Source organism: Gossypium raimondii, chromosome 5 (genome assembly GCF_025698545.1).
Source record: "Gossypium raimondii isolate GPD5lz chromosome 5, ASM2569854v1, whole genome shotgun sequence".
NCBI lineage: Eukaryota > Viridiplantae > Streptophyta > Magnoliopsida > Malvales > Malvaceae > Gossypium > Gossypium raimondii.
The window spans coordinates 8,624,765-8,639,781 of record NC_068569.1 but is presented as its reverse complement, the minus strand read 5'-3'; the positions used below and the strand labels follow the sequence as shown (position 1 = coordinate 8,639,781).

Here is a 15,017-nt window from a genome sequence, read left to right as displayed (position 1 = left end):
GTATTTATAACAGTACACACAATGTGTTGAAATAAAATTTGCAATATATACCGGTCAAAATTTTGTGTGTTAGTATTGAAATGTAAAAGATTTAAAAATAAAACATTGATTGTAATGGTAAAATTAAGGTTTTATGCATATTGGTAGGGTGAATACAAATCGAACAATTTATCATTTTTATTGGTTTTATTCAAAATATAAGACTTTGTTTGGTTTCTGCAAATATATTTTTTAATTTTTCAAGGAATTAAGTTATGGGTTTATATAGGTTTCAACTTATTCTGATTCATATAAAGTTAAAACCATTTGCTTTTATCGTTTTTACTTTTATAAAACATTTTGTGAAAACAATTTTATTATTTTATGTTTTCCACATATTTTTACAACCAAGCATGTTTTCTTCAATATTTTCATTTCTTAAGAAAATGAAGTCAATATATGTTTCTTGAAACCAAGCGGAGTATAATTTGTTTCAAATATTTAAAAACAATTTAATATTTTTCTATCGGAATTTATATTCATTTAATTTGTGAAATTTAAATAATAATATAAATACATTGAATAATGTGTAGTAAGAGCAAATGATTCTTACGATCAATTAAATTCTATTTCAATAAAACAATTATAAGATGTTGAGGGAAGCAGAATTTCAAGCAAATGCGAAGACAGTGTCTGAGGTTGCTAGGATTCAATTCTTATGGTTTATATTAAAAGAACTCGATTTAACTTGAAAAGAAATTTTCAATTTATAAAATGAAATAAGAATCCATGTTTGTATCGTTAACATGGAATTAAGAGAAAGCAGAAGCAGAAGAGGACAAATGGTTCACATTGGGATTAGAGTTGTAGGAAAAGCCAAAAATTTGAGTAAAGACGCTAGATTCTGAAAATGTCTCATCAAACTTAAGGGGTCGGTGCTCTATCATTCATTCCTTCCATTACAATATCAAAAATCACACAGAAATTAAAGATAAAAACACACACAAATTCTTAAAGACATCAAATGTCTAATCAAACATGATTGAGTCTAATACTTCATAATTGAGCACCATTTGGTGTCCAACCCCCAACCTATTGGATAATAATTGGATAAAAACTTTAATTAGAAAAGAAAAAAACAACAACACGCTAATACCTAAATTATTACGGCAAGTTAGATTTAATCTTTGTCCTTTATCATCCCGGCTTAAGGCTCATTATATTATTATTAGGTTTGAGTCCATTGGTACTGGTATGTTTTGTTTTCTATTAGACTTACGGAGTAGATGAAATAATTTTACAGGATAAATATAAATTATTAAAAGTTGATATGAAAATTGAAAGTTGAAAATTTATAATGTCTTGAATTTAAATATTATAATATGTGATATTTATAAAAAAAAAACAAAATGGTTTTATAATAATATAAAGACATCGCTTGTTACCTTAAAAAATCTTCCTATAGATCTTAATACATGATTATGCAAAACCTGTTTCTATTCCTCAAAACAATGAGGTGAAAGCTTCTAGAACTTAGAAACAAATGAAGGAGCATTTATATTTGTGTTGAGTTAATTTGGTTTTACATGTTTCTATATGATTTATTTAAGTTAATTGTTGCATGTCATGTTTTATTCTTTAAAGAATAAAATTTGAATAAATTAAAAATATTTAATTATAATTTTAAGCAAAAATATTTAACACAAAAAATCTATTCGTGATAGATATTATAAAATTATCGATTAATTTAAAACTTTACATGCAAAATGAAATAGATTATTGAGTTAAATCCAAACAATAATTTATTGTAATTTTAAAATATAAAATTAATTAAGTTTACATCAATATAATTTCGAGTGTATATAATAATAACAATAATAATAATAATAATAATAATAATAATAATAGGGCTCCTTATTTTTGTACACCGTGGAAAGTGGGTGCAATAATAGGATGGTGGAAACCAAGTGGGAAATAAGCTCATTACAACCACAACATAAGATGGGCGATGCTAAATTTTCAAAGTCAACCCCATCTGACTTTGAATCAAATTTCGATTCTTTGCAACCTTATGTCAAAATGTTGTTATTTGTCATTTACAAGTTGTATCATATTTATTAATCATATCATGTTTGAATTGTATTATGAGGTGGTTTTAACTATTTTTTCAAAACACTCTATTTATACCATACATTTATATTAATCTAAATTTTCAAATGTACGTCGATTAACTCAATTGATATGTGTATTATTATCAATATAGGAGGACGTGAGTTCGAGTGCGCAAAAGCTCATTATCCTCTTATTTATGACTTGGGGAGGAGCTATAGATAATTTTAGACATTATGTCAAAAAGAGTACATTTAATCAGAACCCATATTGAAATTATTTTAAAAAAAGTTCAAATGTAAATCAAATACTTTAAACACTAAACCCGTTAGTTACTTATATTTATTTATGATAGTTCTAATTAAGTAATATTTACTTATATTTAAATAAATTTATTAGTATTTATTTATAAGTTTTTCACAATTTGTTAGTTTTATTTAATGATAATGTGTTATGTTATTATTCATCAAGGTGCATCAAATGTTATTCTTTTTTCATTGACTAATTTTCTTTCACAATAAAAAACTTTGCAATGAAATAAATAAACTATATTGCTAATCACCCAACTATTAATAAGATTTTTTCTCATCTTACTATTCAAAATTTTCTTTTTGGTCTCCCATTATTCAACGACTAACAAAAATTTGACGTGGCATCTTTTAAATTTGCATAATAATAAATTTAACCCTCAGTAATTACACATTATGTCAATTTAGTTTTAATTTTAAATTTAGCTTTCAACGTTTACATATTATATTCATTTATCCATTTTTTACACAAAAATAACAATGTGTAAATTCAAATAAAACAAATATATATATTTTAAAATTTATATTTATTATGAAACTAAATAATCTCCAGCTATATTGCTTTCTTCTACTTCAAATGATTGATAACTTAATATCACTCAATGACAATTAATTCATTTTTTGTTAGATTGAGCTGATTGCCATTGATGAAGTAAAGGCTAATTTTTTTTTTTTTGAAGCTATTAGACTTAAAATTGAGTTGAATTAACAGGGTATGTTTTTCATTTTTGGAAATTGAATAGGGTATTTTTCAAAATGTGGGTTGTTTAGCTTATTGCTATTGTTGTTCTTCATTTTGTCATGGAGTCAAACGTAGGGATGAAGTGATATCATTCTAATCGCTCCTATTTATCAACGAAATGCATTGTTTGGTATCGACTAGACGACCAATAATTGAGTTTATTTGCAACTTTGTTTGAACTCTTGTCTCCCCAAGTTGTTTATCTTAATCGTTTATTCATTAGACTCAACCAAGCCTATAACGTTTTCGGCTCCAGATGTTGATGATTTCAAAGGAGGATTCAATTTTCCTTTAAATAGTGAGCGAATCGAATGAGCAATGAGGTTGTCTATGTTTGCTGAAGAGGGTAAGCAACAGTGATAACAACAACAAGAGCAACTCCCCTAAATTGACATCGAACAATTCAAGCATTGATCTTGTGAAATCGGTCAAGGGTTAGCCAAGGTAGACCTAGTAATCTAAGTTGTTAGTTTCCGATCCTACAAAGTGAATGAGAGCATTAAGAGAAAAAAAGAGAAAATGAAAAGCTTCTGATCTTGAGCTTACGGGTGGTTCCAGTTTTGGCAGATCTTTTTATCAAATTTGGAACATAAATTAATTTTTTAAACTTTTTAGCTGAATAATTATACAACGTAAAAATGTTAGTGGTTAAATTTATTATTATATTAATTTTCTATTAATCATCTAACTATTCTTTTAAAACAAATATTATATCATTTTGTATTTAATTGGTAAAAGGTGTAGAGTAGGACATTATTGGATGCTGGTTGAAAAGTGAAGAATCACTATGAGAGGTTGTGATCAAAGTATGAAACTAAACGCACTGCCCTGTCCCTTCACCAAACCAATCGCTATCCCCAAACGCTTCTCCCCCAAATATATATTCCTTACCACAGTTTTATTTAGCTGAATTCCGATGAGTAGTAATTTCAAGTACAAAGTTCATTTACTTTTTTGATCTTAAGTTAAATGTAAAATAGCTTATATACGTATATAAAGAATGAAGTGAAGGTGAATGTAAAAGGGGCATGGCCTTGGTCTCATAAATGGATAAAATGTATTTTTAACTGAAGTTGTGAGCCTTAATAAAAATGCTTCACTTGTTGGCCTCAGTGAAGTTGCATAAATATTACCCATTTGGCATTAACTAACGTAAGATTGTTAATTACTATACCACTTATGGTTTTGTAGTTTAAAAAATCCTCTTTATTTATTTCTATTGTTATTGTTATCTAGTTGCATATAAAAAAGAGCAGTTTTTTATGAAAAGTCAGCGACTCCTTCTCTCTCTTGAAAAGAAAAAGAAAAGAAAAACCAGTCTTAAATTGCTTTTGACGAGAAGAAAGAAGACATCGATCGATCAGTTTTGTTCTAAAACCTTGAAGAAAAACGCTTGGTTTCTTTCATATTCCCTTTCAAAATCAAAACATTTGCATGTCTTTGACGTCTGGAATCAGTTTGGTGCAAATTAAAGCTGAGAGAGGAGCCGAGATTGAATATAGATGTAGTAGATTTGTATGACAGAATCAGCTCTTCGTTTTCTTACATGTTTGTTTCTTTACACATGGATAACTACCAAGGTGAAGGTGATTTAAACGACATAGTTCGGGCAAGTGGCGGTGGTCCGTTGAGCTGTGCCACTGGTCACGGTTCTAACACTGTTCCTGCTTCAAGCTGGCAGCAATTCCCCTCCGATCCATTGAATTTCCCTTCTTCAGCCATGGAAGATCACGGTTTAAACGCTTTTGGTGACCCTTTCTCCGCCATGAGAGATCCACTTCTTCACGAGCTTGACGTAGCAGCTGGTTGTTCAGCTTACTTTAGCAGCCCTAATTCAACTGATCATATCATCAATACTACCAGCTCCGCCACCGTTGAAGCTGATACTTGCAACTTTTCCGGTTCGAGTACAATGGTTGGGCAAGGTAAGCTGTTTGAAGAAGACATGCCAAGTCCTTGCAACATATTTTCTCGGATTCAGATCTCGGCAAGCTCGAGTAAGCTACCTGTGTCGCCCTGTGATTCGCCGATGATGGCTGCTTGCGTTTCCCCGAGAGGAATTAAGGCGCCTGCTGTGCTTCCGAGCGACATGATTAATGCTAACACCTCAAAAAGTTGCTTGATTGATAGCACAGGCCCATTGCAGATCTCATCTCCGCGGAATCTGGGCATCAAGAGAAGGTTAGGGTAATAATATTTAATTCTCTAACCTCGTCTTCGTTATTCAACTGAACCCCCCCCCCCTTCAACTAGTACTATAGTTTTTTATTGCTCTTCTTTTTGTCTCATTAATTGATAGTCATGATGCATGAACTAATAGCATTTAGGAAACTAATTAATGAAAACTTTTGTATTAACTTTGGGTTTTTTCATTTCTTTTCATAAAATTATAAGGTAAGAAATTAGGGTTTATTGGTACTAATTAAATCAAATTATAACATTACATATGTCTGAATCTCATATGTTGGAGAAAGGAAGAGGTGGTGGTGTATGATTTGCAGGCATCTGAAGTTTACATAAATGCTAAAACGTTAAAATCCTGACAGCCTTTTAATCAAACCTGAAAAAGGTATGTCGATGACTTAATTGGGAAACTAACCTAGCTTTCATGTAGTTACATGAAGTACTTACTTTTCTTCCTTAACCCACCTGCAGTAATACGGATGATATTCATTGCTACAATCACTTTCACCTTCTTTAGGGAAAATTATGACCAAAAATGTAAATCTGATCATATGTCACCACAAAAAAAAAAAAAAGTATATGAAGAGCTAAAGTAATAAGCATATACTCTTTCTCTCCCAAGAGATAATTATTAGCCATAGATATGAATGCTATTTCTTTCAAATAATGGTATATCTTTTCTTACACTGATGTAAACTGTTATATGTATATATATAGAAAGAGCCAGGTTAAGAAGGTGGTTTGTATTCCAGCACCGGCAGCTGCAAACAGCAGGTCTAGTGGAGAAGTAGTTCCTTCGGATCTGTGGGCATGGAGAAAGTACGGACAGAAACCAATCAAAGGTTCCCCTTATCCAAGGTACATACATACATACATACATACATATAGATAGATAGATATATACACTATAATATAATATTTTACTGGAGAAATATTACATTATTGGGTAGTTAGTTATGTTAAGTTCTGATTCGCAAGATGAGCCAAAAGCTACTAATAAGTTTGAGAAACTAAAGCTGCAGTTGCAGTAGCTATTCTGCATCTGTCTTCTGAGCTGACAAGCTGCAGAAATCATGTTTCTTCGGTTTCTTAATAGAAACCGATTCACTATATGATACAGCCAAGCAAGCAAAAATTGCACATTTCATCATCATACGTACATGCTCGTCCCTATTTCGCCAATGCTTTTGCTAATATATGCAAAACATAAATAACCGATGTTTTCATCTTTGTTACCTAGTGCTACATTTGTGGTTCTACTCCTGTTTTTGTGTTCATAAGTTAAAGATGTTGTAAATCAGATTAATATGCAAGCCATCGGCTTTGACTGATATATAATAGTGTTATAATGTGGGTGAATTAATTGCAATAAATAATCCTTGTAAACTGCATTCTAGGGGCTACTACAGGTGCAGCAGTTCCAAAGGCTGCTCTGCAAGGAAGCAAGTGGAGCGAAGCCGTACTGATCCTAATATGCTTGTAATCACCTATACATCCGAGCACAACCATCCATGGCCGACCCAAAGAAACGCTCTTGCGGGATCAACAAGGTCTCAACCATCCAAAAACAATAATAATAATGCTGCTGCTTCCAAGATTACCTCACCACGTTCCCAGACCCAAAACGCAGTAACCCCAAAGGAAGAAGACCTTAAAGAGAGCAGCAATGATGCTTTATCTCCCACCGTTGCAGCTGTTAACTCAACCGCAAGCGCATCAGCTAAAGAAGAGAGTGAAGATATGGAGAAGCAGCTGGAAATAGACGATGCTGAATTTGGTGAAGGAATCCCCGAAACCTACAGACCTGCATTAATGGCTGGAGACTCGCAGCAACCCGAAGATTTCTTTGCTGAATTGGATGAGATAGAGACAGACCCTCTGAATCTATTGTTCCCACAAGGATTCGGTGGTGGTGATCAAGATGAGCAGAAAGAAAAGAAAATAATGGATCCTTTTGGTCTGTTTGATTGGCCACCAGGGAACAACGATGCTTCTTTCTGAAAGACGCCAAAAAAGGGTTTATAGCAAGACCTTGTTTTAGAAGCAACAAATCTCCACACTAAACAATAATTCAAGGTCCTCCTATAAACCTTGTTAGTGGAATATTATTATAACTTAAAAAATTTCTTTGGGGGAGTTATAATGTTATTGTTATTTACCAGAATAGTACGGAGATTAGGGGGGGAAAACGACGGAGGCGCTGGGATTGGGAGTGGAGTCCCACATTCCTTTTGGATGGGACAGAAAGCTGAGGAACAGAAGGTTTGAATAGTGGTAACAAGTACGTGCCCATCAGACATGACTGGAAAACTCAGGGGCAGGCAGCAGTTTGATTTAGGATGGGACTTGCCCTTTCTTCTTTTTTCTTTTTCTTTTTCTTTTTTTGAGTGGAAATTAATTACTATTCTTCTTATGAGAAAAAAAAAAAAACACCCCATGATTAAAATGCTTTGATGGTGAGGAAATAAGTGGTAAAAAAATCATTTGAAAAGCTTGACTTTTCTTGTCAAATCTTGTTGTCTAGGGATATGTGCAATGGTGAGAGAGAAGTATATTTTTTTTTTCTTTTAAACAAGCTTCGGCCTTGGCCTTGGGTTCCTCAGCTTTCTGTTTCTTTTATTATATATCCATCCAACCACCTAACTGTGTAATTCCATTTATTTAGTATTAGTATTTGGAGCTTGGCATGGGAGAGAAATTCAGAAATTTGCCACTTTTTTTTCTTTTTGTATTTTTGGGTACACTATTTTTCTTATAATTCATATTATCATATTCTGTTCAATGCATTGTAAGGACAGTTTTCAAAACCATCTACATTAATAGTAGCAGTATTTTTAATTTTAAAAGATTCTCTGTTAGTAATCCAATCATGTGATGTGCATTTAATGATATATGTAGGCATGAGAATAACAAGTGTTTGTAGGTAAGAGTCAAAGACTTTGTGTTCTAATCTACGGCACCTAATTAATTTCCTATGTAATTAATGTATCCATTTCTTTTAAACATTTAATAATTATTATTTTTTAGGGCTTATATATATATTTAATAATATAGGTTAGAAACCCAGCTGCATAGGTGATTTTCGATTCAAATCCACCTTCAATTAATATTTTATTTACTTTTATCATTTTCTAGGATCTACCTTTAAACCCATCAACTTTGTTAAAATTCCAAAATGAAATTACTTATCTGAGTAGGCTAATTTAAATTTTATAATAATAAAAAACTGAGTAAGAATTTGACTTCTTCATCTCTACTTATAAATTTTAATATATTATATTTATATTATTAAGTATTTTATAAATTCTTATAAATACAAATATATCTATATTGCATATTTATTATTATTTTAATATTTTATTTTATAATTATCTATTAAGCTGTGAAATTTAAGTAACCTTAATTTGAAACTTTAATATTAATCTAGATAATAATTATTAATTTCGTTTAAGTTAAATTTTGCTAATTGTAAAATTTTATATCACAAACATGGTGTCACATGTGCAATACCATGTTAGATTGCTATTTTCACACATTTTTCTTACTGGATTTAACAGTTGAAGTTTGAATTAGGATTAAAATGATGAAATTGAAGAACATGAATTAATCCACAACCTATACATGATACAATATTAATAGTAAAATTGGACCTACATGCTGAAATTGAGGGGTGCAATCAAGGAAAATTGTATTTCATTTCATTCATAAATGATAAACTTATAAATTAATACGTGGTAAAATTGCAATGTAATTTAAAAATGAAAATATCTTTCTATTCTTTTTAAAATGACGAAATAAAAATTAATATATAATAAAATTATATTTTGACATCTCAAAATTTTATAATTTAATTACGACTACTTAAAAAATTTAAATTTGTTTAATAAATTTAACTATCATCGTTTGGCCGACATTTCAAAATCTAAAAAAGCATAAAACTAAAATTAACCAAATATATTACATGGATTAAAATTGCAACTTATGCATTTCACATGGAGTAATAATATAATTTGATATAAAATAAAGTAAAGAATATGTTGTCGACTTTACAGTTAATAAACTGTGGGGTTTAATGTTTGTATTTAAAAGTTAGAAAATTAATTTAAAAACTCAAATTCACACTATTTTTTATGGTTTTTTTTTTCAAATTTAGCTCTCAATTTTTAAAATGACTTGAATTTAACCATCAACCTTCCAAAAGAGTTAAATTGCTATTTTTCATGAAAAATTTGACTAAAATGTTAAATTTTTAAACATGACAATCCTCGTGACAATCCATATTATTTTATTGAATATTTTTATCATTATTACATTATTGATGATGTGGCATACAAGACAAATAGTATCATGCCAACATGATGCACATGTGGACTGCCATGCAGGTGTCACATCTAAAAAAATTAATGTTTTAATTAGCATTTCCTTTAACAAAGTGATTTGACTATTTTAAATTAAACTTAAAAAATAAGAGCTAAATTGACAAAAAGATATAATTAAATTTATTATTATGCATTTTTGGGGTTAAAATTTCCTATCAAGTATGGTTATTGAGTTCATAATGTATTGCTGCTGAAGTTAGTACGATTAAATGAGTAAATTTTTACTAAAGAATATTGATAGTTTCAACAATTTAACTAAAAATAATTTTTAAATGTAGTCACTAAATTGAAATTTTGATGCAAGTATCTAGACGTAAATTATAAGTTGATGGAAAAAGAATGGTTTGATCAAAGATTTGATTATCACACTAGTTGAATTCTCGTCATATATTCACCATTTTGCACCTCTAAGTTATGCTTCTTACAGCTTACAGCCCTACCCTAATTTCAATCAGAAAAGCATTTGGTTCACCAATGGAATACAATCCCATCAGTTAAGCAGCCGAAGAAACAAAGCTTTGAGAGTGAAATTAGTCAGTAATGGTTAGGCAAAATTTGATTTGCTTTCACTCACCTTCTCCAGGTGGGTGATAGGCCTGATTTGGGCTACCAGAACCTGCCATGATCTACATCTGGCCTCCACCCATCATTAATGGCGATTGGGCCCTTTTGTAGTTCCAATAGCCTGCGAGGACTAGAAGTGCATCAACCATCTACCATTCTTCAACCAAATCTTCCCCACTTAACTTATTTCAGTTAATTAACTCTGTGATGGGAGTTGAATAATTTACAATATGGTAATGCAGAACTTTTTTTCCCTTACTCTCATACTAAATACATACTTATGAAAATGTAATTTAAAAAATAAAATGAATCATACGCTTTTGCCTAGAGTACGCCACCAACCATAGCTAAAATTTGTCCCTTTTTAATACATTTATCCTGCTAAACTCGGCCAGTTTAATGTATACAAGTATTTTTGTTAAAATGGTGATACATAACTAATGGAATGCCTAGAGTATCTCTATTACCCGATCAAATAATATTGTCAATATAGGTAGAAATGATCTGTCTTTCGTGAACTCCTGAATCTAGAGCCACTTAGCATTTTAACCCAGTTTCAACAATGCACTTCTCGAAACGAGAAAGCGGAACTACTTGGTGTTGCATATTATAACTCATTAAAGCATGATTCGTGTCATTATGCTCGATAAAATGGACGGTTTTTGTTTTTCTTATATAGGTGGATAATGCGCTTAGCGCACTCGAACTCACGTCTTCCTGCACCGACAATAATATCGATACAACTGAATTAAGATCCAATCGACATCGATATAAAACTTTTAACCGTTAATATAATAATATAAACATAAAGTTTATATTGTAAAAGAGATACACAAAGGGTTAAATTAAAATATTTGAGAAATGAACGAGTGAATGGAACTATAAAGATACATCACTAATAATAGTGAGTGAGTCATAGTTGTGGAAACAAAATCAAAGCAGGATATTACCTAAATTCCTAATCCAAATGGTTGCCACTACCACCATCACCATCACTATCACCTTTAACTAAAATCTACAAAAAAAGAAAAAGAAAATTGGAAATGTCATTTGTCAAATTGAAGTCTATCTGTCTCCTCCTTCCAACCATACTACACTTCTGTGGCTGACATCACTTGGAATTATATCTCATATATGAATGCGATGCAACCAATTTATAATATATAACATAATCTTAATACACTAAATTATTTGTTTACTAAGATTTGCTAGAATATAAAATATTTTATTCACAATTATTACCCCAAAAGTTATACGAATTCAACTCCATAATTGAAACATAAACCAAGTATATCTGATTTGATAATAAAAGAATATATATTTTAGTACTCATTATTGAGATGAAAAAATGAATTAGCATCTTATTCCTAATAAGACTTAGACTATGTGCCATGCAAATAGATTCATGAAAATTATTATACATTCATGTATTGGCATCTTTCTTTAAAGTTGTAGGTAATATACGTTCATAATTTTAGCAACTATCCATTTGATTTAACAATATACTCATATAATATACACTGAATGAGTTCTATCTCGATTGGTATCGGTATTATTATTTATGCAAGAGAATGTAAGTTCGAGTACCCTGAAATGCATTTATCCTCCTATTAAAGGGTTGGGGAGGAATTATGAGTAATTCTAGACAATTTGTATAAAAAAACTATAATATATTCTAATTTTGATTTATTGTATTTTGGTATACCTAGATAACCTTCATCTTTAAAGCAGGACATAGAAGCTCTTAATTTGATTAATTGGCATTTTTATGATATAAATTTTAAATTAACAAATTACATGGAAACTAGTTGCTATTTTAGACAAAGATATAAGTAAAAAAAAGGTTTTATTTTATTTTATTTTATTTTACCACAAATTATTAATTGTAAAAGATTAAATATTAATAAATAACTATACAAGTGTGCCTTATTAAAACTAATTTAATCTAATAAAATTTAAAACAAATAAATCGAAATTGTTAAAATCTTATATATTCCTGTTAATTTTAAATATTATAATCGTGCTTAAGATGTTATATATAATTTTTAACACTGTAGTCTATTCATATTTCTTTTATTTCATTTTTATTAAGTGATTTCAATAATAATCTGTTGGAACTATCGTGTTCCCCAACAATAGTAAATTTGAAAATGATATTTTGATTAGAACTATTTTCCATGAGCACAAATGAAGAGCAACTTCTGCCATAATATATGGAGAAAATAAAAGGCTGATAAAGTTATAAGATAGGGTAAACACATTACTAATTAAATTAAGGGTAAATTTTTATTTTGGTCACTTAATTATAAAAATTACAATTTAGCTACTAAACTATTCAAAAGTTTTTATTTAAGTAACCAAACTGTTAAAATCGTTGCTATGTCTTTCTCTGTTCACATTATTTGCACAAATTGAAAGTTATTTTTTTCCTTCTCTTCTACAATTTTTTTTTCATGAAACAACTTTGGATGTCATGAATTTGCCAACCAAAATTCAATTAGCTTTTTTCTTCGATCTTCGACACTGGCTGTCAGATAAACTTATAGATCTAAGGCATGTCCTACTCGTCAAGGGGTATTGGTCCACCGCATTGATCATTGAATTATTGCTTGGAGTTCATTGGCGAAACTTTTTAAGAAGAAGAAAAAACTTAACAACCTAGTGACCTAAATGAAAACTTTCAAATAATTCAGTGATCAAATTGAAGATTTTTTTAATTAAATGACTAAAATTAAAATTTACCTATAATTTAGTGGCTAAACATTAAATTTTGGTGTAGAACATTTTTTTTCTAGTACGTTGGTAAAATAATGAGATCTAATAAGGAGCAAAAGGATTGTATGAAAGTATGAATAATAAATCATATTTGTCTGTATGATTTTAACATTTTTGGTTAGATTTAAATTTTTCAAGAGAAAAATCTAAAAGTTAAAGAGAAAAAAATTGATTTGTCATTATTTTATTAAAAGAGATAAAGATAACGTGAAATCACAGCTTCATATACAATCACTTCCCCTAGTGAGGATACATGTTGATAATAATTTTCTTTACAACCCATAGATGTGTGGTAAATTTAAGAAAACAAAAGGTATTGTCTACCAACTAATTTTGGTAAATATTTAAATTCAAAGATATTAATTGTTTTTTGGTACAAAACTTTTGAGCAATAGCTAATTACGTGTGAGGATTTTCCCTCACCACATGTTGTGGTCCAACCCTTTTATCATAAATCATAATAACTTTAAGATGAAATAAGATTTCAAGAAAGTAAATAGAACAGCCTTCAAATTTTCTTCCAGTACTCTGATCCGTTAAGACAGACACAAGATGTAAATTAAATGTACATTACTCCAATGCCAGTGGCAGTGATCAACAACATAAATCTAGTTCATCACAGACAATGCATACAGGGATTCCCCAGCAGGACCACCCAACTTGTTTCCTACAACAACGTCCAATCCAAATGCTTTCATCATTATCGTCATTTATCATCTTATTCTTCAAAAGGTATAAGCAACTCCTCTAGCCTTGGCTTGAGCATCCCTGAGGTCCGTTAGGTACAGCCTCACAACACGAGCACTGAAAGGGTTGGTCTCTGGTTGGCCTCCGTTCTCCTCAAAAGCTACACGGAGGCGCCCTACCACACCATCCAAGCTGCTCCATGCTTGGTCGAGAGGGCAAGAGCATGAGCATGGCGACGGTGGGTCAGGAGGGTTGCCCCAAAAAGGACAGTTCCGTGTGTGGAGTTTAGTATTCCCGAACTGATAGTCCAAGAATTCAAGCACATGCACTCCGGTGCAGCGGGAGAGACCCAAGTGGGGGCGATGCTTCTTCAGGTACTCTACAAACGCCTTCCAGTCACGTCGCTTCTGAGATTCGTAGCGGCTCAAAGCTGGGAGCGCTGCACGTTGTGCCGGTGGTTGAAAAAAGGGTATCCAGCCATGGTTCGGCGCCTGGTTACTTGGATGATGAGAAGAAGAAGTGGTGTTAGATGAGACGCTTGCGGCGGCGGCGGCGGCGGCAACAGCTGCTGACATATTGATTAAATTGGGATTAGCTAGGGTTGTGAAGATACAGAAACAGTAGTCGGATTAAGGGTGATGGTTTCTTTACGTTTTTCTTGTTTTTCTGCATATAATTATAATTATGATGTTCACAAAAACAAGGCGTTTGGAATGTTGGAATGTTTATGGAGATATATAGAGACAGACACAGAGTGAGAGACGGGAGCGAATTTGTTAATAATTGGAGGAGTGTCGGAGCATCGATTTTATTGCTATTTAAAGAGAATATAAAACAAAACCATTGCTGATCCTCCAATAATCACTCGACACGTGTTTATAATAGGTTTTATATTAGGAGCTGAGCTGAGTCTGATTAATATTTTAATTACTTCAAACTGGGAAAGAAATGAAGCGAAAGCGAAGACGCCAAGCTAAGACGTGGCAACTGGCTAAGTACCGCGTAAATACGTTATTGCTGTCTGTAAGTTACTTAGGATCCACGGAAATTTATATTTTGACTTTTTCACTACTTTTTCATATATATGAAATGAATTATGATATTTGCGTTCAAATTTTATAGAAAATTTAAAATGGTTATGAAAAGTTCTAGAAGAAAAAAACCAAGAAATGGCATTATATTGAAATTTTAGAACACAATTTATATGATAAGTAAAATACAACACAAAATATATAAAATATGTATATGCCAGTAAAAATCACATATTTAAAAAATATATAATAAATAATA

The 15,017-nt window shown here is 31.0% G+C and overlaps 2 protein-coding genes across 4 annotated transcripts; one reads left to right on the top strand and one right to left on the bottom strand.

Moving 5' to 3' along the window:
• The first annotated feature begins 4,404 nt into the window (after positions 1-4,404).
• On the top strand, positions 4,405-8,168 carry LOC105769690 (probable WRKY transcription factor 14). 3 transcript variants are annotated; one of them, XR_008196152.1, is made up of 4 exons: positions 4,405-5,325; positions 6,040-6,180; positions 6,720-7,398; positions 7,485-8,168. XR_008196152.1 is itself a non-coding variant. In XM_012590485.2 (3 exons), the coding sequence occupies exons 1-3, from the start codon at positions 4,685-4,687 to the stop codon at positions 7,321-7,323; spliced, it is 1,386 nt and encodes a 461-aa protein (XP_012445939.1). In that variant the 5' UTR covers positions 4,405-4,684; the 3' UTR covers positions 7,324-8,168. The 3 variants fall into 3 exon arrangements, 2 of the variants coding, with proteins under 2 accessions (XP_012445939.1, XP_012445940.1); XM_012590485.2 differs by having other exon boundaries at positions 6,720-8,168; XM_012590486.2 differs by having other exon boundaries at positions 4,407-5,319; positions 6,720-8,168.
• Positions 8,169-13,522: 5,354 nt separating this feature from the next.
• LOC105769691 (protein LIGHT-DEPENDENT SHORT HYPOCOTYLS 4) lies at positions 13,523-14,643 on the bottom strand. The gene has a single exon (XM_012590487.2). The coding sequence runs from the start codon at positions 14,300-14,302 to the stop codon at positions 13,766-13,768; it is 537 nt and encodes a 178-aa protein (XP_012445941.1). The 5' UTR covers positions 14,303-14,643; the 3' UTR covers positions 13,523-13,765.
• Positions 14,644-15,017: the final 374 nt, after the last annotated feature.

What these genes read in the sequence shown, in the direction of transcription:
- LOC105769690 (XM_012590485.2), top strand. Translation starts at nt 4,685, where the DNA reads ATGTTTGTTTCTTTACACATGGATAACTACCAAGGTGAAGGTGATTTA. An exon ending in GGCATCAAGAGAAGGTTAGG is followed by an intron (nt 5,326 to 6,039) that starts GTAATAATATTT and finishes GTATATATATAG; the next exon opens with AAAGAGCCAGGTTAAGAAGG. An exon ending in AAAGGTTCCCCTTATCCAAG is followed by an intron (nt 6,181 to 6,719) that starts GTACATACATAC and finishes ACTGCATTCTAG; the next exon opens with GGGCTACTACAGGTGCAGCA.
- LOC105769691 (XM_012590487.2), bottom strand. Translation starts at nt 14,302, where the DNA reads ATGTCAGCAGCTGTTGCCGCCGCCGCCGCCGCCGCAAGCGTCTCATCT.